Below are 24,662 nucleotides of genomic sequence, written 5' to 3'. Positions count from 1 at the left end.
ACACAGAAAGGTCTCTTTGGCTTGGCTGCAGGCTCCAGTTTCAGAGCATTGTACATGACAGCTAGAAAGTGGATGTGAGCAAATGAGGACATTCATCTCTTTTTGATGTTACCTTGCTACAGTGGAAAATGGCAAACAAGCATGAAAAAAATGACAATTTATCCAAATGCACAGGTCTTCCTTTAAGTAGAATTAATTGATATACCTGTTACTGAAGGAGAAGAATTAGTTTCTACTTGTATTTTCTTGTTCTAACCCCCTAATAGAGCTTATGGGAGACGTGGAGACATCAGAGTTCGACGGGAAGGAAATATCCATCGTCTTGGCAATAATGACGATGATGATGATGATGAAAATAATACCTGGAATGGAAACTCTACTCAACAGATGTGAAAGCTGAGTTATATATATAGAACTGTTGATTAGAGTGAACGAGAAATTACAAAATCACTTTTGGTTTTAAGATATATGTACTGATTATGTTGTAAACATTGTATAGTCACAGCAAACATATGCAACCTCTGAACAGTTCCTGATTTTTTTCTTTTTGTTTTGAATTATCATAGTTGAGTAGAGTTCTATAAAAACAAAAGATATCCACAAATATATACATTTCTATGAAGAATATATCATTCTGATAGTGTAAAAGTGTGATTAATGATGTGCTGGGCAATAACTTAAAAGATTATGGAATTCATAAAATTTTCTGTTAAGAATTTTTATCATCCATGTCATAGTAAATTGATTATAATCAGTAATGTGCAGGGTAACTTTCTGGTATTTCATGAATGTGTTCATGCACCATTAAATGTGTACATGCACCATTATCTGTGTACATGCACACATGCTTGCATGTATGGCTTCTGCTGGTGTAAAATGTAATTGAAAATTTGCCAACTTTTTCTGTGTGAGAATTGAAGCATTTCTGGATTTTTTTGTTCCCATAAGTAAGGGTAATTTGTGTTTCATGAATACTGTGGAAGATAAGTTTCTGGTAATATGTGAATGTGTTCACGCACACATGCTTGCATGTATATCTTTGTCTGTGCCTGGGTTAGGAATTTTGTTCTGTTGAGGAAAATATGTTAATGTAACCCATTACTTGAATTATGAAAGAAGTGATAACTTTGTTATACAACTTTGATTTTTTATTGTACAACCAGTTCGTAAAGTTGTTATAGAATGTGTGAGGGTGTTGATGCATTTGTAAGTGTGTGTGTGTGTGTGTGTGTGTGTGTGTGTGTGTTTGTGTTTAGAGATTATATTATCTAAAAAGCCTATGCAACTTTAAGAGATTTTAGTTGCTAAGTCTGTAAACTATGACTGTTCATATGAAATATAATATATAAAAACCATTCATGAATGTTTTATTTCCTTGTATTTGGATATTTTTTTGTTCCTAGGTATGTTATTGCTGTGTGGTCACTGTAATGAATTATTGGTATCATGAAACTTATTAACAATCTCCATGTACCATGTATTGTGTACTCAAGTTCAGAAGTTTGTACAGTAAATTTATGCCCCTTAGATATTGTCATTGTCTCTAGTGGTATGTGCAAATTCTCCTTCCTGCATGTCAAGAGGAATCACATGATATTCTTGATGTTTATAGCAGATATAGCAGATCTCATTTATCTGTACTTTGCATGTCACACATACTTACTCAGTGCACCTGCTGTGTGGCCTTCTTTAAGTTGTTTTTATAACCATAGCATGGTCAGAAATATACCACAATCATAGCCATCTCAATGAAAAAAATAGAATACAAGAAGAATGAAGAAATAGAGCTCCTCAGGTGTGTGTGGACTCGTAAAGGTGGAAAGATTGTAGGAAGAAGTGGAAGTTGGTAGAGAATTTCACAGCTTACCTGTTTGAGGAAAGGAGGCAGCACCATGGTTATCAGAACTCATGCACAAATTGCGGGATGATAATGTGTCCAAGCTTTATTGACAAGAGCAGTGCTGAAATAATAGGTGTAGAGCAGGAAATAGTTAGCAGCATCATGCTAGACAGAAAGGGATAGTTGAAGAAAAGTGATGGCTGGAGAATTGATGAGGTGGAAAAGAATGGTTAAAAGAGTAGTGATAGAAGAGTAAACTCGATATGTGAGCAGTACTCCACAGGGTGAGAAAAATCCTTGCTTACAAGAAACATTATGGCACCTCTCCAACACACACTACTTTTTGAAAACTACTGTTGTGATGTTGACCATATGGGGTTTCCATGAAAGTGAAGGATATGGTTATGACCATTTTTGTTATTTAAGGGATCAATTGTGATGTGAAATTGAAGCATGGGAAATAAGTGAGACTTAGAAAGAGATATTAATAGATATGTCAGTTTTACAATACAGGCGATGAATTTACCCAGGTTACTGCTTCCCCATTCCGAGATGCTGCCCAGGTCTGAATTAACACTTTGGGCATATGTGGTCATACCTGCCCTGACATTATATTCCACTGCTGTCAGTAGCATTCTTCTTTGGAGCTGACATGTTGGCATCTCTCATTCTTTAAATTCTGCCATCTGTTTAGCAGCTATGCAACTACCTGTTTGTTGACATGAGGCTGGAACTGCAATGTATGCAGGTACAAGACTTCATGTTATTCTTGCTGATGTTGTTATTGTTTTTTCAAGTCATTCCTTACATATGTAATTGGTATTATATTTTCTGAGATCTAATGTACCAATACAAGCTTGATTATCACTTTATCTATCTATCTATATCTCTGATGCCCCTTCCCTCTGATAACTCCCTCAAGGGGGTGGCCACGGCAAGAGTCCCCATAACTGGTGAACTCCAGTGCTGCTTCTTAGTTTTTAGTGACCAACCCTTAACAGGCCAATGTAAAGGGTCAACTCTAGTGCAGTGTTTCTAGAGGCTCTTACCTAAATTTCCTTCCAACTGCTGCCTAATGTTCCTGCCTGTTATTCCAATCTACTACTTCTACCTAATGTTCTGACCCACTATTTATACCTAATGCTCCTACTTACTGTTTCCATCTATTGCTCTCACCATTTTGCCAAACGGCAGGGCTACCACCACAGGAAAAGCTTGAGATTATCAAGAATAAAGTGTGTTTTCAAGTGTTATGTGGGACAAGGAGAGATTTTATATTTGTGAACAGAATACCAATAGTCCATGTGAGGGTGAGGCAGAAAGAAAAGACAGCTACCTGGGTTTGAGGAATGCAACTTGACAACCATTGAAGTGCTGGCTCACTAGTCTCCCAGATACCCAAGAAGATAGTCCTGATGATTTATTTCCTTGATCAGTGGCTGCCTACCAGTTGCTACATACATTTTGTAGTAAGTGGCTAAAATGTATTTTTATGTCAGCTTTTATTATAGTATTCAGATGTTTTTTTTATATGCAATGCACATAAATGATGGTTTACAATTTTCTTCCTGCCTTTAGGCTGGTTATGGATGTTATAGTATCCTCTGATATAGATATGTTTAACATCCTCTTGTAGGCAAATATGGGCCTGCAGTGATTGCTGGGCTAGATAGAGCAAAGTAAGTTATTTGTTTACATTTGGTCATTTGTATAGTGCCACCATAAAGTCAGGACATTTTACTTGTATTTTCTTTATAACTACATGTATTTGAGAATTTAAAAAATACTTCAACAGTTCATGATGAAAAAGCAATGGAAAATTTTATATGAATCTCATTTCTTTGCTGGATAATTGATGCTTTTCAAGATTAATGTATGCATCCAAAGGCTTAAGAAAGGAGATATATTCAGAATGCAAAAAAAAGAATGACCTTCAGAGTGAGAAGGGGGCAAAAAAGAACCTGAAATACATGGGGTGGAATGACCAGCATGAGAGTATACATGGCTAGAATTTGAAGGGAAAGAATTATTTATGGAGAGAAGAGTGCAAGTATGTGATAGGATGAAACTTAGAGGGGTGACCACTGCTTGGAGGATAAAATGAGTATTACCGGAATTTGCATGCAAGTGGTTACACGAAGAATGTATTTTCAAGGACCTTGAGACACCGAAGTGAGGTCCATTATCTTCCCCTCTTGCTTGGAGTGCAGCCAAAAACTTGCAGGAACCCCATCAGAAAGAGGATAGTTAAGGGAGGAAGTTGACATGTTTTACAGGGGTGGCTGGACTGAAGACTACAAATTTTGCAGAAATGTACAGAGAAAGAGCCAGGGCCTTGGGGTTACATGATAAAAATGATGATAGGAAGGAGAAACCACTCCATTAGTGACTACCACAATGGAAGGACGAGAGAGGGAATGATATCTTAGAAAAGAGAGAGAAGCAGAAAAATCAAAGGAAGTATCTTAAGTAAGGATTTATGCCACACCCAGTCAAATGCTTTGGAGATATCGAAGGCCATGATAAAGATTCATTAAAATCCTTGAGAGATGAAGATCAAAAGATGAGTAAAGCAGAAAATCACCATTGGAACTTCTATGAAGGCCTCATTGGTGATGTGGAAGTAAGGATTAAGATTCTAAAGTGTATGAGAGTTGAGAGCAAAGGTGAGTTTCAGAGACTTTAGAGACGGCAGAAGTAAGAGCAATAGCTAAGAAAGTGAGAATTCTATCCTTACACCGAAATTGGCTTAACCATGGCATGTTTTCAAGAAGGAAAAGTTTGAGCATTTAGCCAGAGCCAAACTATGTGAGTAAAGATTGTTGCTACATGGCTCACTCCCTTAAGACTTGAGGTAAGCTATATGAATCATAGTCCTAACCCATGTGTTGCTGTGAGAATACTCAGAAGACTTTGTGTGAGGATAATTCGTCTGGAAGAGGATTAAATGAAGAATCCTCTAGAGTTTGAATAGAATAAGGCACTGAAAAGAACGGCTTTGAATAGGATAGTCAGCTATAGAATGATCAGGTTAGAAGAGCATAGGTTGAATAAGTTAATGGAGATTCCTTTGGTAAGAACCACTTTCTTTTCATGAAAGTATGCTTGACTGGTGTAATACCTTTACATTGATTTCCAGCAGATATGACAATGAAGTAAGATTCTGGGGAAGGAAAGAGTTGTTTCCTTGATACAACAGGCTTCAGAGTAAAAGGGACCAAGCCATGACTAGAGGGATAAAGATTCATTAGAAGAATGGACAGGAATTCATTCCAGCCAAGACAACTTCTGCCGTGCAGTCAGCACAGCTGGAGGCAGAAGGATGACTACTGCTCTCCCTCAAATTGCCGGAGTTGGCCGTTTCAAGGTGGGATAGGGTATAGATGTGATTAGGATGTGATAATGAATTGTGGTCAGAGAGCCCAGTTGGGGTAGATGTGGTGTAAAAAGAAAGTGAAAGGCACAGGGGTAAAAGAGAGGTCATGTGTGTTGGAAGAATGGTCATGATGGTTGAGAACACATGTTGGGTGTTTCGTGTTTCCTGACTACTGGTGAGGAAAAGACAAAGGGCCTCAACTCAATTTGCATCATCCTGTACAGAGCATAGCCAGATTTTGAAGTAGTCTTTCAGATCCAGTACAATGAGGAATTTTTTTGCGTGTAAGTGAAACAAGTGATGCTCCATGGTAGGAGGTCAAAGAGATGTAAAAGCAGCAAAGTTAAAGATGGCATAGGGATTTAGAGTCACATGTCTTCAAAGATGGAAAACAAGAACCAAGAGACGAAACGTTGGTGTATATTTACTGAATAAACACAAACTGCCCTTCGAGCAGACGTGATGGTAAGGATTATAGCCGGCATTTGATAATGTGGAGGATATCTTACGACAGTTGGGTTTCAGAAAGAGGGAGATTGGTACATGATGGGTTGGAATAAAGACCACAAATTTTGCAGACGTGAATAGAGAGAGTCAGGTCCAATTGGCACTGTTGCTAGAGTTGAGCTGGGTTCCAATTGTTCAGTCCTTAAAAGGTGAGCATATTGCCGAAATTCCATCCCAATGTGAACGCCCCCAAAAATCCTTTATTGAATCATACATAAGTATTCAAGAGTAACAGAAAATACTCTGTTGGCTTCGTTCATTGCTGAATGAGTGTGGATGACACATCAGTTCCTGATAAGACTTTTGAGGTGAAGTTTTTATGTAATTAACTTCAAATTTCTACTCTTACACAGGTACAGCATTGGTGGTACATAATATGAATACATTTAGAAATACTACAACTTTCACACAAAATCTGTACGGGAGAGACTCTCGGCTAACAAGTTTGGAGATGATACTGATCGCTTTGTTTCTCTATTTTGAACTTCATTTCTCACTTATATTTTGCACACCGGCACGGGATTGGTGGTGAGTAACATTAATATTTATTCTATTATGCTTTGTCGCTGTCTCCCGCGTTAGTGAGCTAGCTGCAAGGAAACAGACGAAAGAATGGCCTAACCCACCCACATACACATGTATATACATACACGTCCACACACGCATATATACATACCCATACATTTCAACGTATACATTCATAGACATATATTCATACATGCTGCCTTCATCTATTCTCACCGCCACCCCGCCGCACATGAAATGACACCCCCCTCCCCCCGTGTGCGCGCGTGGTATCGCTAGGAAAGGACAACAAAGGCCACATTCGTCCACACTAAGACTAACTGTCATGTATAATACACCGAAACCACAGCTCCCTTTCCACATCCATGCCCCACTAATCTTTCCATGGTTTACCCCAGATGCTTCACATGCCCTGGTTCAATTCAGTGACAGCACGTCGACCACATCGTTCCAATTCACTCTATTCCTTGAACACCTCTCACCCTCCTGTATGTTCAGGCCCCGATCGCTCAAAATCTTTTTCACTACATCCTTCCACCTCCAGTTTGGTCTCCCACTTCTCCCCGTTCCCTCCACTGACACATATATCCTCTTTGTAACATCAATGTACTTAAATATTACCTCATTCATACTGTTCATGAGAATGAGGACAGTGAGTGGCTAGCATGTGTAGGAAGGATACTGGTATCTATATAGACCTTGGTTATATAATAGCCCTTTGTCTGTCATCTGTTATCAAATCGTTCATCACGCCCTTATAACATATAGGGAAAATTAGGTGCAATTGATATATGATGTCTTCCACACCGTCATCTGGGAATGCATCTTAAGTAGGTCTCCAGCCTTATTACCAAATACCCTAAAAGCACTTTGTTTTGATTATTTCGTCACAAATTGTATCTTATTTTACTTCACTTGTAAGGGGTGAAAAAAGGTCCTTTACAAAATTAACTGAAAATGACAGGGAAAGTTACAGGGCTGTTGTCAGTATGCGTAGAAGGAAAATGAGAAGTATAAGAAGGGTAGACTCGCTTGTGAAGGAAGTCGGATGAATATTAATGTCCTTAAAGACTGGCAAAGCTAGGGATACAAATAGGATGGTGGGTGAAATGGTGAAGATTTAAAGTAAAACTTGAGAGAATCTGGATAGTCTGTTTGGAAGTGAGAAAAAGTGGTCGTTTGCATAATGATTGATCGAAGGCAGATATTCATCTACAAAAAGGCAAAAGTGACAGAAAAAAAAAAAAAAAGGTCTCGGCTTGGCAAGGTGTATGTTAAGATAGCGATTGATCATAGGAAAGGCTTAGTAAATCCTTTCTTGATGAAGAAGTTTGAGTTTGTGAAGTTGAATCAGTTGTTCAGATATTTGGACTTCGTTAAGTGGTGAAGAAAGTCCTGGAGAAAAATTAGGAAGTGTATGCAGCACTTAAGGAAAGAGCAAATGTTAGGAAACTTCTCCGGCAAGCTCTTACCGTATGTTGTACAGGGAAGACTTAAATGCTTTTAAAAGCCTCGTTGATGAGAGTGGCTTAAAATGACTGTGTGAGTGCGTCAAGGTTATGTGCTTATAAGGGGAACTTTAACATGTTTATAGATGGAAGTATTGCGTGAGATGAGAGCGAGGTAGGATGATACTGGTGTAACAGATGCCTAAATGCTGCCACTGCTGCTATATGCTGATGATACTTTGTCGTTAGCTAGGTTAGAGAGAAGTCCGGAAAAGAATGCGATTAAGGTACTGGGAACTTAGAGTATAATATCAATTTTCCTGGAGGGTAGTTTAGATGTGATAACATATTTGGGAGAAAATTTCATTAAGGATGGTAGTAGGAAAAGTGGAGACGATTCATGCCAGGAAGGAAACTGGCAGTACACAATAATCTTTAAGGTCAGAAAAACAGTTTACAGTTGCGTGAGGCTGGTTTACAAGAGCACTTGTCTCAACGCGGTTGTGGAAACCAACTTAATGTAGTTTAGGATGTCAAAAAATAAACCGCAGAGATAGACATTTTTAGTATAGCTAGACCAAGGAAAACAGCGAAAAGTGAAGGTATGAAAGTGGTATATGTGGGGAAATCTAGAACAACAGTGGATGAAAGACCAGTGAGATACTATGGTTATGTAGAACTTGCGACAGACAAATTGATTGGTCAGGAAGATAATACCTTAGTAGTATAGCAGAAGACTAAGGAGGAGAGGTGGATGTAGGTGAGAATCGATTACAGCTTGGAATATTTCGGATAAAAATACTAGAATATATATATATATATATATATATATATATATATATATATATATATATATATATATATATATATATATATATATATATATATATGTATATATATATATATATATATATATATATATATATATATATATATATATATATATATATATATGACATGTGGACAAGCAGATATGGTGTAAAATATACTAAATAACTCCATATAATGAAATGAAATATACAAATCTAGGAGTCTGTATGGGAATTTTACTGCGTTCATTAATCTCAAAAGCCAGGCTGTTGTGTTATATGTACATTTATGTATTTTGCTCCTAGTAACAAAACTGAACACAGCATATATACACAGTACATACAAACTGCAAAAATACAATTGAAATATTTCAAAAGAATTGTCTTGCACAGTAACTTTGGTTATTTATATATATATATATATATATATATATATATATATATATATATATATATATATATATATATATATATATATGTGTGTGTGTGTGTGTGTGTGTGTGTGTGTGTGTTTAAGGAGATGTATAAAAATGTGAGCTTGTGTTGGGGACTTGAAACTTACATCTGATGAAGCGGATTTCCTCCGTGAAACATGCTGTGCGTTGTGAAGTTTCATTAAACAGAATTCTCAACTCCTACTGAAGTGTGAGTATCCCTATATATATATATATATATATATATATATATATATATATATATATATATATATATATATATATATATATATATATATATATATATATTTAATCATGGAAAACTAAGCCGGTGAGGAAGCTAGAGTTCTCTTTATTAGTTAGATAACTTCCATACTACGGTAGCAGAAGGTACATGAATCCCAATAAACCATATGATAGTTCAAAGATAACTTATAACACAAGATTTACTGGATATCAGAGATCTTGTCTATTTCCGAAATCAGTGTTCCAATAATACCGAGGCAATATGAACGAAAGGTTTACAAATTCATTCTTACATATATTTATTTTCCAGGTCACTACCGTTAGTTTTTTGTTACTTAAGAATCATATATTACCTAAAAGGAACGTGAAATGTTGAGCATATTCTTTTTTAAAAGATCACATCTCCGCGAGTTTTCGTCAAAACAACCCTACCGAGCAAGGGATATTTCAGTCGGGTGTCTGGTGCCAGTGAGTGAAGGTGTTGCAGGATCTGGGAGGAGTAGGTGTTAATTTTCTACAGGTGTTAGGCACAGACCGGAAACATGCCTGTGTTTCACACGAAAACAATCGAGGGCATCTTGGAGCCCGTTGCTCAGCAGGTAAGAATGAATGTTTCTTGTGCCATTTATTACTAAGGGGTTTGGCCCCTGTGTGTAGCCAGCTGATTTGAGTCTTGGTGAGCCCTACCATGTTGAACCTTAAGACTTTCGTCACTGGTGACTGAAGGTGACGGCATTTTCACTTATTTTACACATTAATGTAGATACTAATTCTGATCGCTGTTACAGAACTAGACGTAGCTTTGTAGACTTGTAATCCTGAAGGCAGTTGTTGCTCGTACTGAGCAAGAATTTCACCTGCTCAACAGTGTGGACTTGAAAGGCAGTGTTTCTATACCTATATTACATAAGAAATATATATTTCGATCTTGATTTATATCTGTATAGGGAGTGACAGTGGAAATATGTTGGACAATGACCTAAATCACGTTCTATTTCGGCTATCCTGAGGATATGTGTGTTGGCACTGTCACTCCTGGGTCGTTGTCTTATAGAGATTAATGAACAGGTGAAGGGTGTAGAATATGAGATGGGGTACATATTTGTTAGCATTCTATGAATATTAAGTTAATTCCTACTAAATTACAAATTCTTAGTTTAATATTCATTTAGAATTGATGAAGCATCAGGGTTTTTTATTTCTTGTAGTTCATGGACTACCAAAGTTCAGTTTTTTGAGAAATAAAACTCCTGCTTTGGAATGGGGAAGCAGGGTTTGAGTATCATGTGAAACCCAAAGTTTTAGAGCTCTGAGATTAGAGGACCACCTTTGCTTTCCTGCCAGCTCACAGCTTATATTTATTGGGGAGACCTCTCTTAGAAGTTATTTCTGTACTCACTAGTAATATCATATTTCTGTATAAGTGTGCCATCAGTTTTATGTTATGTATGACCATTAAAACATCATTGTGTGAACTATATGTTTTCCTTGAATGTGCATCTTTCCATCCAGTTCTTACTTAGTGTTTAACAGTGGTCTTTTTTCTCGCTTTCTTTGCATCTGTTGTATAAAAAATGAGGCTAAGGCTGTGCCTTTCATTTTCATTTGACTTCAGTACCTGTTTTATGAGAGGCATCTACAAGATTATATTTGTTTTTTTGTCAAAACCAGTCCCAGAGCTCATTTTAAGTGAATTTAATGAAATAGTATGCTCAGAGTAATCTGGCACATTATATTACAACTACATGCTTTCAGTTTTAGTGGACAGTAACACTTATTATAAGTAGGTCATCTTTCTACTCTTGATTGATCCATGTCTTAATATATATCACAGTAGATCTAGAATGATAACTTCTTATGATCCAGAATTTTTGGGTTGTACTGCATTCGTGTATTCATATATGATTATTGGGTATATTTCTGGAGAAAGTTCTTCGCTTAGTTCTTGAATGATTAGCTGCGTGAATTTTTCTCAGAGTTCCACTGTAATTATAGCAATTGATGATTGGAAATAGTATTTTCATCTTCCTTACATCACGTACAACACTGTTTGAATTACTGGTCCACTTACCAAAGTGTATTATAACTCCAGTAGCAGTTTAAAAATTGTAAATGTAGAAAATGAAACGCCAGGAATTATTCTTACTGGCATTAAGATATTCCAAGAGAGGGATATAATGTAATGTACTCTTGTTGATAGTCTGGAGAAGAACCTAAAGTGGGCAGTGTTTTCAAGATTTTTGGATGATAACCGTAAAACATTTGTATAAAGGGAGCAACTCTTCGGAAGAATATATAGATATTTTATTTAAGACTTTGCACTTTGGTATTGAAATTCATTTGCCACCCATAAGCCTAGTCCATCAGTCTGTCTATGTCCTTTTGAAGCTGTAGATGCTGAAGTTCATATGTAGATTTATTTTCTTGATTTGTATCGTCAGTGAATGTTCATGGCTTGTTGGATCAATCTCTTGTATATACAGGGCAACTGTTCAGAAGAATATGAAAATATTCTTTGTAAAGCTTTACACTTCTCTGTATTAAGATTCATGTACCAACTTTGAGACCAGTCCATGACTGTGTCTGAAGATGCACCAATTTCAGGTCTACTACTCACTGAACAGGCTTGCCTATTGATAACAACTTATATTTTATTATAGATGGTCATAGAAACTAATTTAGAAAACTAGTATGATGTCAAAAGATTTTCCAGTAGAATATGGTCAGGAAACACTTGTGAATGGCATATTGTCATTTCTGATACTGCCTGGGTCTGAAAGATGCTGGATGATAAAGCTTTTCAAGTATTTTTGCTACATATCTCATGAATTTATATATGATTCCTTGGGTGTAGTAGAGAATCCTTGACATACAAACTACCCCAAGGTCTATAGATATGATTTAGAGTAAGTTATGCTGTGCCTTTCAACCTGTTTGCTGTGAAAAGCTCCTGAGTAAAGTAGTGTGCCATAAAATTGAAACAAATGTACGAGTTCTGCAGGAGAAAAGGATGAAAAGTACTGTTGTACCCTGTAGTTGCCTAATTTTTAGAGGAGGCTAAGGATTGTTATTGCAACTAACTCTCTTGTATGTCTCTGTATATTGGAAAACAACTGAGTTGTAAAGAAAAGGCAGTTTGATGTTGCATCTAGTTACAAGGATATTATGGCAATTACAGGTGCTATTAAGTACACAGAAGTTAGATATTTTTTCAGAGAAAATAAACTCCTCTGAAATTCATATCAGCAGACTTTAGTTTGCCCTATAAGTTTTTATGCTATCACAGAAATACCATGGTGTATCTTGTCACTTTACAAATAAAGAATGCTCATTGGTTCCTGTTTTTACCAAAATATCAAGTGATGGGAAAGATGACAATATACTGTTTAATTGTTGTGTCCTCTGTAAGATGTGACTGGCTTTGGGGCATAGGTAGCCTCATGGCTGTTCTATAGAATTTTTATATATTCTTAGTTTTTGTAAAAGTGCCATATTACAGATATGATTTTATTTGAATAGTTTTTAAGTCCAAATTTCATGTGTTGCAAAGAAAGTATATATTGTACTATAATTGCTGGAAATATTGAACCTCCATTAGTCAGATCAAAACATCACCCAAATAACATTCTGATTATGATGTATGTTTCATTAGGAGCTACATCAAGGAGACTGATAATGGTAGATTAGCAGTGTATTTAGAAACTCTTACATAACCATATTGGTGTCGTATAACTTTTTGGATGGCAGTGCAGCTTGATTTAAGGTTTCAGTTTTTACCTTAAAAGAATTTTGTTGAATGGTTGCATTTTTTTAGAAATATTACATAGGCTGAACGAACAAAGATAACCTATTTAACAAAAATATTGTATCAGAAATTAAGTGTATACTATATTGTGAAAAAATATTGGAATTATGTAGTTTGTATAGCTGCATCTGTTTGTTCCTTTTTAGTCAGAAAGTCTGTGAAATGAGGCTTTCATTTGTCTCATAAAACAATTCCAGTGCAAGAATGATTGAAAAATATGATATGTAAGAGATCCAGAAAAGATATATAAAAAGAATGAATTTTTTTTAGAGATATATAGGCTGCTTTTTGTTTAATTCCATCTTAATTTCATTGACTTTTGAGTGATGCATTGTTTGTAGTCATTATGCTGTTAGCCTTTAGCATTGAAAGTAGATCACATATGGCTGGAATTTTCCCTTTCCATTAACTTCATTTTAGTATTATTTTGATAACATTTTGTTATTCTTTTCATCAGATCTGATGCACTGTGGGGGATTGTGCACTAAACTGAGATTTTTGGTTGTGCTGTATAACAATTTTACCAGAACTTCTAGATGAGTATTGTAAAATTTATTCAGTGATAAGACTGATTAAGAATCACTTGGATTTTTGCTTTTCATTTTCTCTGGTATCAAGAATATTTTCTCTGGTATCAAGAATATTTTCTCTGGCATCAAGAATATATTTAGTACACCACCTTCAGAATATTATTGAGAACAAGATATTTGAAATCAGTAGCGATAGAAATATTGTTATCTTATGGCCCAGATACCTAAAGGTTATGTGACTGAAATTATGGCATGAATCAGTGCATAGGAAGTGGTCAGGGTAAACCATGGAATAATCTCTGGGGCTTGGCTGTGGATGGTAACAGCCAAGCCGAAGAATAAACAATCGAAGTGCCTTTAACCGTGACACAAGGCAACCAGATTATTAAACGAGAGAGGATAGTTTAAGATCTGGAAGTGGTCTTGCTGGATGACAGTTAATAATACTAGCCCTTTAGAAAAACTAATGTTAACCCAAACAGAATATTGTCTTATTTATATCTTCACAAAATCATACAGATGAATGCTTAGGGAACTTTCTTCAGAATTTGGCTAAATCGCAAGGAACTGGCTGGCATTTTTAAACCAGTGGTCTGTGGAGCGCATGCTTGTTACGGCTGGGAGTAGCTCGACTCGAATCACTGTGGAGTCTGAAATGACACCATTCTCATGCGTAAGGTTAAACAGTGTGGATTCTCATGGCATATCTTGCAGCTGGATCTTCGTCTATTTAACATTATTGTGAGAGTCGCATGTCAGCCTTTTTAATTATATATATATATATATATATATATATATATATATATATATATATATATATATATATATATATATATATATATTATCCCTGGGGATAGGGGAGAAAGAATACTTCCCACGTATTCCCTGCGTGTCGTAGAAGGCGATTAAAAGGGGAGGGAGCGTGGGGCTGGAAATCCTCCCCTCTCGTTTTTTTTTTTTAATTTTCCAAAAGAAGGAACAGAGAAGGGGGCCAGGTGAGGATATTCCCTTAAAGGCCCAGTCCTCTGTTCTTAACGCTACCTCGCTAACGCGGGAAATGGCAAATAGTTTGAAAGAAAAAAAAAAATATATATATATATATATATATATATATATATATATATATATATATATATATATATATATATATGTGTGTGTGTGTGTGTGTGTGTGTGTGTGCCTTTTAAGTTAACGTTGCTGTTACCAATCCATTTGCCCGGGCACCATTCCCGGACCACGGCGTACAGCTCAGCTGGCAGTTCATCCTTCCCGTGGATGGTCGATAAATGGGTACCAATTTCGGTTCGGGTAGAGCACCACAGCTGTGACCGGCCTAGGCAGCCGACAGATAGTAACTCTGCTCGAATTTCCTCATGGGTGTCAGTGTTCAGGGATATAGTCCTCACTCAGGCGTGTGAGCCTACTACCAGGCGCTGGTTTTATATATATATATATATATATATATATATATATATATATATATATATATATATATATATATATATATATATATATATATATATATATATCCCTTGGGATAGGGGAGAAAGAATACTTTCCACGTATTCCATGCGTGTCGTAGAAGGCGACTAAAAGGGAAGGGAGCGGGGGGCTGGAAATACTTCCCTCTCGTTTTTTTTTTTTTTTAATTTTCCAAAAGAAGGAACAGAGAAGGGGTTCAGGTGAGGATATTCCCTCTTAAGGCCCAGTCCTCTGTTCTTAACGCTACCTCGCTAATGCGGGAAATGGCGAACAGTATGAAAGAAAATATATATATATATATATATATATATATATATATATATATATATATATATATATATATATATATATATATTAGTATTGCATTAATCCAGTCACTGTATATAGGTAATGTATGCAGGAATTTCTGCTGCAGTCATTTGTATGAAATACTGCCCTCATTAAGCTATGTCTTCGGGCCTTACGAATGTGCTCTAATTTTCTTAACCGTGGAAAGCCAACTTTATGGTAATAACGGATAAATTGATGACTATTTACATCTCATGAATACTTTTTCATACGATTAGCCCGTACCTTACGTAGATGGGGGCGGGAGACGCTCAGACCAACGTTGGCCAAGCAAAGCCCAGGCATTCGCAAATGTTTGCGTCTACTTCACTTTCCAAATTTTCTTATTGTTTATCTGTAGCTTCTTGCATTGATAGGAGTTTGTGTATCGATGTAACTGTAAACTGGTTAGGAGTAAGGAAACAGCATTATTTCTTTTTATCGTGTCATTAATCATATAATGCTTTTTGTCAACTGTTTCTCGGTTATCAACTTGAAGACGTGGAAAATTCAGTTTATTTTGTGATCACCGTGTGAGGAATATAGTACGTAAGTAATAAACAGCTTTTACTGAACAGGAAATGGGTCAGGATATATATCCAAAATAGATTGTACCTTGGCATGTGTACCTTCGGTGTTGTACTGGCTTGTCGTATGACCTTGACGTAAGGTGGAACGGCCCCATGATTGTACGCAGACATGAATTAGCCGACTATTGTATCGTAATCGTGTCTCGGGAAGTTTATGAGACCTGTATGATCCATAAACTAAAAGCGGAATGCTGCATGGAGACCAGAGAGACAAGGCCATAGAAATGATTACGATAGCCAGGTGAATGAGTTAGAGACAGTAAAATGTGAACTAAAGGGTTACGTCAATACCTTGTCCCAGTTGCTTCCAATAACTGAGTTCTTTGTATTGGCGTAAAACTCGGAAAGCTCGGCATGTGTTGAATTTCGGAATTCACGGGACAAAGGTATCACAATTGCAGTTTTCCGTTGGCCACCGCCTGTTGCGGCGACTCAGGTACACTAGAACGAATGTTAAAGGAGAATCATATTGCATTCAAAGGTGAATTGGCGTCCCATCACAGTAGGGGAATGAAGGGTTTACAATTCCATCTTGAAAAGGACGAAAAGGTGTAGAGAAAAAAGTATATGAATGATTTCCCTTAGAGTGTCCAGTCTCACAGAAGATGAGTTACGAATCTGATGCGGGACACATGTAAAGCAGACGGTTTACACACACACACACACACACACACACACGCGCGCGCGCGTGCGCACGTGAGTGTGCTAGGCCTGTCGGGATGACCTGTCGTCAGATAATGGAAAACCATTTTAAACGGTCGGTTTGCACCGTCATTACACGTGTCAGCCTAACTTGTTGCGTTGGTTCACTTGTTCCATCGGTTGTTACGCGTCTCAGATTGACATGCAGTATTAGGATATCATGCTAACTCTTAGCTTGGGCTGATACTCAGTTCAAGCTGGCTCTTGGGTAAAGAATCGTAATTATGTAATGCTGGATCGTAACTCCATAGTTCTAGTACTTGTGGCTTACTCGGCTTTCCCTAGTTGTTGAGTAATCTCTCGGCCAAGAGAATCGGATGTGCTTTGATACGGATGGTGTTCATAACTTGGTGGGAATAAAAACTGTAGTGCGTAAGTGTTTAGGATTATATTATTAGAGTAAAGGATGTAAGATTGTGTGCGTGATTACTACTTGTGTGTTACGTGGAGAGTTATTACATTAAAGGATGCAAGGATGTGTGTGATTACTATTTGTGTGTCACGGAGAGGGTTTTACTCTCGCTTTGCCACGTATGTTAAACCTTTATGTGTGTACCATGACTTTACTCCTTTGTGTTTATAGCACACACACTCGGGCCTCCGTGGTGTTATGATTAGCATTACTGACCATGGGTCAGCACAGGTCAGCCATAGGTTGGACCCTCATGGGTTCGAGTCCTGGGCGTGGCGTCGGCTTTCTTTACCCAGATGTTCATCCTCCCCTAGAGGAAGGTCGATAGATTGGTGCCTATCTTAGGCTGGTTTGTGTGTGGGGGGGGGGGGTACATATATATATATATATATATATATATAAGGTTATGAGACATGGCAGCACGAGTTGCACACAACTCTATCAGTATCACTCATATAGCAATCAAATGATATTCACACATTCCACCCTCCGCCAGTATACAGTTGTCGAACAGCCCGGAGGGGAGGATGAACATTTGGGTTGGCTGTGGGCTTATTACTGTATCCAAGATTCAAACCCGGGCGGGGTCATGTCTGTATATGTTTGTGTGTATTTGTTTTCGCATGTATGTGTGTGCTGGCGTGCACCATCTTGCATACTAGATATAATGTCGTATGCAGTCAACCAAAATACTTAAAATCTTTTTCATCACAGTGAAGGAGTTTGTGAAACACTATTTACTTAGGTAAATAAGAAACGTCAGGAGAGTAATAAAAGTGTCAGGGAACGTACATATATTCAGTATATACACTCCCTGACTCGAGAAATTATAGTGCAAGCTTAAAAGTTCTGGAAGGTTTGGGTGAGCCTGTATAAAAGGGTGTAGGTGTTAGATTATGATCAGTATACACATTTAAAGGCATGTGTCCTCGCCGATGAAGTGTAGTGAGTAATAATAATAAGGCCAATATTACATATTGTGCTCCTCGACAGCGAACCCCACTGAGATCTTGAGTTAGTAACTTGCGTTAGAGAATTAGGAGAAGTATGTGAGGTTAAGCCTTCCGTGTTCTTGTAGCAGGGAGTACACGTTTGGTGTGTTGCACGGGGTTAACACCTTGCAGGCACTTAAAGAGATATCGACCGGTGGTTGCCACGGTAAACTAGGATTGTTAGTATTGCTTTTTTTTTCTTCGTGAATGAAGTATAGCTGTGTCAAGAAATGTTCATAGATAAGTATTAGGAGTGAAGCACTGGCAGTTATCAGTGACTTATTTGGCTATGCATATGAACGTTAACGTACAGCTGAATTTCTGATTTTTCGATGATACCCGCATTTATATTCTTACTTGTATAAGACTGTTTTCCATAATTCAGACTAGATCTAAATCACTGGATGTAGTTGTTGTTGTGAATGCTGTATTTCACACTTGCATGGTACCTTGTGGCTCGTTGAGTTGCAGTAGGATTAAACCACAGGTCGACTCATGGTAATATCGAAGTAAATAAGCCCGTTGTTGAGAGAACCTCACGTTCTCGTAGACCGCACCCAAAGACAGCGCGCCTGAGGTGGAGCCAAGTGCTAATGTGTACATTATTATTGTGTTGAGCGTGGTAACAGTGATAAGGGCCAGTGATGCACCAAGCTAGGTTAGGTTGGGTTTGTCGGGCCTCCAGACCACCGTCAAAATGGACACTTATGCTCGCCATATTATCCAGTATTGCCATTTTATGGAGGCCGTAAACTTATGCTTTTATCCCGCGGAATGAAGAGAAAGAAAAAAAAAGAGAAGTTTGTGGTCGCTACGCCATCCAAGAATAGTTGTTGGGTGTGACATGTTTGTTTTATGCATAATGTAAGTGCATTTTGCATCGAGATTTACGATGCTTATTCAGTGCTGGTCCAACTGTATTCGTGAATATCATCATAAAGCTTGTAGGTAAAGTTTGTGGACTTGGGGCACGTGCCATGTTGTCCTTGCTGTCCCTCTTGGGCGAGAGTGTGGGAGTTCTCTAGCTATGGATTGCGGGGAGTTGAACACCAGACAACAGATAATGGGAGGGACATATATGAATGGTGACACCGCTCTGAGTTTAGGGAGACTTAATTTTGAGGAGCGTACTGCACCGGTGTGGAAGACCTAACCTCATCATGGGCAGAGCAACATTAAGGTAGACGTTTAATGATCTTGTATATGGGGGCTATTTCAGGTCATTCGACAACTTTTTGGAGCGCAGCCTCTTTCCGCTGTAGTCTGTCGCCAATACAAATACAGTATGCAGAGAAACTTAGAAAGCAGAGGCTGAAATTATACAGTTCTCTGTAAATAGCTTACAAGTGTTTTGATATTATTTTCCTTGCAGGATGGCGCTAAATGATTTACAAATTGCACAAAATCATTTAGTCAGTAGACCAAATGCCTCGTATCGAAACCGCTTGCGATTGTGGAAGATATTAGAAACTCAGAGTTTAGTTTGATAAAGGGTAGAAACGCATGCGGATGAATTTAAGAAAATTAGCCATTGACCTTTTATGTATCGAAGGAGGAAGAAATCATGTCAGTCTATCGTCATGGACTTGAGACTGTGTGTAACTAAGGAGGAACAAATCATGTTAGTCCATCGTCATATGACGGACTTGAAGCGAAGCCTAGAAGGATATGGACTTGTGCTCTTCATACTCTCCGGGTGGTAAATTCTCTTCCTTCACTCGGCGGACCATCACATTCACAGTTTATACTAGATACACCGCCTGTTCTCAGTATAGAACATGTATCTGTTTACCCGACATTCCACTCGCCCTCTGTCACCTGTTTAGACACGTCACTGTGTATATTTTGTTGTGTGTGTGTGTGTGTGTGTGTGTGTGTGTAAGGAAGCCGACTTTGCTAGGCTCTGAGTTCACCATTCCTCTCTTAACATAGTCATGTCACTCCGACCTTGTTCTTCATGCATTCCTTCCGCACTAGCCCTGCCCGCAGCGCTGTCGTAATTGCCACCACCTGCCGTACTATATATTCCTGTGTGGCGTTGCGTGTGTCGCAGCGGCGGCGTCTCTGAGGAACCACTTTCCATCCGTGGAGCCAAGTCGTTTCAAGCGGCCGCGGTGGATGTGTTGGGACGGGGCGTCACTGAGTAATGTTCTGGTTCATCTGGTGAGACAGGAGGGGGGTCCAGTGTTGTTTCGCTGGTGGTGGATATTTAAAGGTCATAAATGTAACGTAATCAGGACGTTATTCGAGCCCCCTTCCACTGAATGCTACAGTGTGATGACGGGTTGGTTATAGGCAGGCAGGTCGATCTTGAATTCTTGGAAGTATTCGCAGCAGGCAACAGCTCAAGACCATCATCATCGAAGACCAAAGGATATTCTGAGGTGCTCCCGCCTCCTCGTGTGCAGAGGTCAGTTGCGTTTTAGTAATCCTCACGAGTGTTTGATTTAGTGCGTTGTTGCGAGGAAAACGGTGATCATGTTTTTAAACGAACTGCGGTGGAATGAGTCACCAGTTGCAGTAGATGGTTCGTATGACTAAGTCCGGGAGCGTTGGAAGGTGCATTTTGTGGGTACACACATGGGTGAACTGACAGAAAATTTCAGCAGTTTCTTGGTTGTCTTGGTTGAGAGGCTTGATAAGCGAGTGTGTGTGTGTGGCAGGTGTTGCGCTGCGTCAGACCCAGCTATAACCGTGTGTGGGTGGAGGCCATTATCCTCTCGTGTTATCCCAGATTTTATTGGCCATTTCAGGTCGACGGTCATGTGTACATATGAGCTGGTTGGATGGTGTGTTTCAGCAGTCCGTCGTCCGTCACAGCCCACTCTTGCTCTTTGGAATAATCTTGTGATATTTTCTTTTAACTTCCTTTGTGGGTGAAGATGATCAGTATGTTATGAGCGATGGAAGAAGACGGAGTGTAACGATGATTGATTTATGGAAGCCAGGAGTGCTTCCATTCACCTCCCACATGGGTTATTATTAGGGCAGAGAAATGGAACGCTTATCACAACATTGCACATACAACGGTGCAGTTAAAGTGTGTTGCTGTGGGATCATGGTAACTGAACACTTAACACCAGTGTGTAAGAAGTGTGCACTGAGAACTGTTTACTGAAAGCGTTTGTTACCGTGTAGATTTTTTCTGATGAAGATTTATCTCCGGTTTATTTTCTCAGAACGTCTTTCTGAAGTGGGGAAAATTTATGCTGTAGTTCCAAACGTACTAAGATATATTTTGATGAGGGTGGATGATGCTTAAGCAACAGAGGAGTTCCTCAAGATGATAGGCTGAGTGTTTTTGGGTAGTCAGGCTTTTCTACATTTGCTGGACCCAAGGTTAGGTTTAGAGGGCTGGCAAAACACAAGCCTAGTACCTACTCAAGTGGGATAAATTTGAATGTTTGAACTTGAGAGATATAAGTCTGTTGGGTATACATAGTATGGTGTATAGGAGAGTGGTAACTAAGAGGGTGGTGGTATGCACAGAGCATGCATGCAAGCATCGTTTACTGTTGCCAAAGGAACTGTAGGAGGGGAAGAAGGAGGGATATTAGTGCCCCTGTGGTTGGTGCTTCTGTGTCGTGTGTCTGTCAGGTTCTCTTCCCTGTACTTCATTTTAGGTCGTCTCCCTCACTTTCCTGTAGGTTTGACTTATTTTACTGTAGGTTTACCTCAGTTTACTTCACTGTAGATTTTGGCTTCTCTCTTCACTGTTGATTGTGGCTGCTCTCTTCACTGTAGGCTGCCCCTTCCCGTCTTCACTGTAGGTTGTCCCTCCCTGCCTGGCACTGTAGGTTGTCTCCTCGTTTCATTGTAAAGTCGTCCGTGTACCCTCTGTCCTCGCCGCTGTAAGTCACGTCCGTGCATTTCATTGCAGCTGGTGTTCCCCTGGCTGTGCACCGCATCATGTCCTATTAGGTCTGATTTCTGGGTGTTTACACCCGTGTTGCAGCCTTGCCCAGATTTATTATTTTTTTTTTTTTACCCCACTCTGTCATGTCCTCTCCCCATGATATCGGTCGTATCTTCTTACCTCGGAGTCACATTCCTCATGTCTGGGTTACATTTCTCACCTCTTGAGTCACATTTCTTATCTTGGTCAAATTCCTCCCCAGTAAGTCACAGCGTTTCACCTCTGGGTCACATCCCTCACCTCAAGGTCATATATTCTCACCTCTAGGCCACATTGCCTTAGCTCTAGGTAACATTCCTCACCCCCTGAATTACATTTCTCACCCCCTTTGTTACTCTTATTCACCTCCAGGTCACATTTCTCCTCATGATCGTACACGACCATAATCTCCTTCCTCTTTCCTCGTCGGCATTTTCTCCTCCTCATCACGTAATTTGCCTTCATTGTCGGCCATGCCACCCTCACCTCACCGTAAATCATATTTCCCTTTTTCCTTAACGTGATGTGAGACATTCTCTCTGAAGCCGGCCACGCCCTTCCTCTTCTTATCTTTTATCATTTACGGGAGGGGAAGGGGAGGGCTCCCACCCTCCACTCTGTGTCTGTTATCTTTCCTAACAGTGTGGGGATTGCCACCTGTGTTTTGTTCATTTAATTTTTTTTCTTCCTCCTCCCTCCACTGTCTTTGTTAGCTTTATCATTCCATGTTTATTTCTCTCTTTCTTTCTGTCCCCCTCTTTTCATATATTTCAGCCGTAATTCATTTATGTTTTTCCTTTCCATAGTCTTTTTTTTTTTTTGTTAATGTTCTACTATTTGTCCATTGTAGGCCGTATTATCTTACCCATTTTCATTTTCTGTTGTTTATTTTTTCGATTTTTTTTTCGTATTATGTTTTCCATTTTATTTTGTCATTCGCTTTCTCCACCTCCCCCCTCGTTCCTCTCCATCCACCTTCTCTATTTGTCTTCCTTGTTATTCCCATGTGTTGAAATGCCATACGGATCCTTATAGTTGCAATCCCTTTGAGGAGATATAGGAGGATGAACAGCTGGGTGGACTTTGGACCGACTGCCGAGATCAGGATTCGAACCGATGCGTCTGCGATTCCAAGCGGCTCCCTCTGTTGAGCTTTCTCAGTCATAGAACTTATTAAAGTCTCTATACTGTCATCACTGACATATTCATCTCTTATACCAGTTTACTCCATGATTTCTTTGATATCATGAAAGTTCCTCTTCAGGTCTTTTGTAACACTTTCTTGCCCAGTTTCTAGTCATGGCTTGTGGTTGCTCTGTCTTTTATATCTGTAGAACAACTGTTGCCAGTCGTCATCAGAAAGGTGGTTTATAAAGTTTAAGGTTGTGTTAAAGGCTCCCCTCATTTTCTCCACAACGGTGGACCTGTTTTTCTCTTTACCATGGTGGGGAAGATTATTTTCACCCCGTATTATTCTGTCGACCAAGGTGGGCCTCTAACCTCTCGCTGTAACTAGGCTGTCTGAATCGTGTCACTATCTTTGTTGGCCTCTTCAGGACGTTTTTTGTTATGTGATGAAACGTGTGTGTGTGTGTGTGTGTGTGTGTGTGTGTATTGGTACCCCAGGTTCTTCAGAAGGATCTCTTCTCTTACACTTGCCCGTCTAGGAAGAGATTAGTGGCTCTCCAATCCCCCCCCCCCCCTCCTCTCGTTATGACAATATGACCCTCGGGCATGGTGGCGTAATCTTCAACCCTAACCTGAAGGATCTGGTCAAAGGTTGAGCCACCATATGCCCAAAGGGTCGCACCGGCGCCGTTCTCAAGGCTCGTCCGTCGGACCGTCGTGCCAAAGGGTCGGACGATCGTGCTGGAGGAGTCAGGCGTTCATCTTTGATCATCCAAACTTCTCCCTGTCTCCGTCTTACCTTATGGGAGGCGGGAGGGTAGGGGGTGAGGCGTCTGGTTGGCCTTAGATATAATCCATCCCTCCGTTCGTGGGCCAGGGAACGTCATCCCGGTGTATGGGGTAGGCTGTGTTGGCCGTGGGCTCAGGAGAGAATACATCGTCTAGGGATAGATCGTCCAACGACTCGAGAGAGGACAGGCCGTCTAAAGGACAAGGACTCGAGAGAGGACAGACCGTCTAAGGACAAGGACTCAAGACAGGACAGACCGTCTGAGGACAGGGACTCAAGACAGGACAGACCGTATAAGGACAAGGACTCAAGACATGACAGACCGTTTAAGGACAATCACAGGAGAGGACGGGCCGTCTAAGGACAAGGACTCAATCAAGGACAGACCGTGTAGAGACAAGGCGGCCAAGAGAGAACAGGGCTCATAAAGACAAGACCCCTGGCTGCGCTAAGGCCTGGCTAATCTTCACCAACAGCAGCAGCAGTGTAGGCTTTCCCTTGATTTGATTACCATGGACACTAACCGACCCCCACCCTCCTCCTTCCCTCCTTTGGTGCCTCCTCCCTTCACACGGTCTCACAGTGGCTCTCCCACTTACCGCCACCCGGGGCGGGACCACACCCAACTCACCTGCCCGTGTTCTAATGCCATTTTTGCTGTTATTTTTATATGTTACATCTTTGTGATGAATTTTTTTTAGTAAATGATTTTTAACGCCTAACTTCGTCTCGGGGACTAGCGATCAGTGGGTCGTGTAGAGACATCCACTCTCGTAAATGTTATTCATAAAGCACTGAAACAAGCGCTTGCCAATCACAGTCTA

At 39.4% G+C, this 24,662-nt stretch overlaps 2 protein-coding genes across 3 annotated transcripts in view; both read left to right on the top strand.

Moving 5' to 3' along the window:
* Positions 1-1,355, top strand: part of LOC139750189 (UBX domain-containing protein 4-like) — a 32,856-nt gene extending 31,501 nt beyond the window's left edge. For both annotated transcript variants that reach the window (XM_071664596.1, XM_071664597.1), the window contains exon 11: positions 267-1,355. In XM_071664596.1, the coding sequence (XP_071520697.1) occupies positions 267-393 (127 nt within the window). In that variant the 3' untranslated portion in view covers positions 394-1,355. The remainder of the gene's footprint in view (positions 1-266) is intronic.
* Positions 1,356-9,630: 8,275 nt separating this feature from the next.
* Positions 9,631-24,662, top strand: part of Vinc (vinculin) — a 319,106-nt gene continuing 304,074 nt past the window's right edge. Inside the window, exon 1 of the mRNA XM_071664595.1 lies at positions 9,631-9,784. Within this exon, the coding sequence (XP_071520696.1) occupies positions 9,728-9,784 (57 nt within the window). The 5' untranslated portion in view covers positions 9,631-9,727. The remainder of the gene's footprint in view (positions 9,785-24,662) is intronic.

Source organism: Panulirus ornatus, chromosome 9 (genome assembly GCF_036320965.1).
Source record: "Panulirus ornatus isolate Po-2019 chromosome 9, ASM3632096v1, whole genome shotgun sequence".
In the NCBI taxonomy this organism is placed as follows: Eukaryota; Metazoa; Arthropoda; class Malacostraca; order Decapoda; family Palinuridae; genus Panulirus; species Panulirus ornatus.
This window is presented reverse-complemented; position numbering and strand designations above follow the sequence as displayed.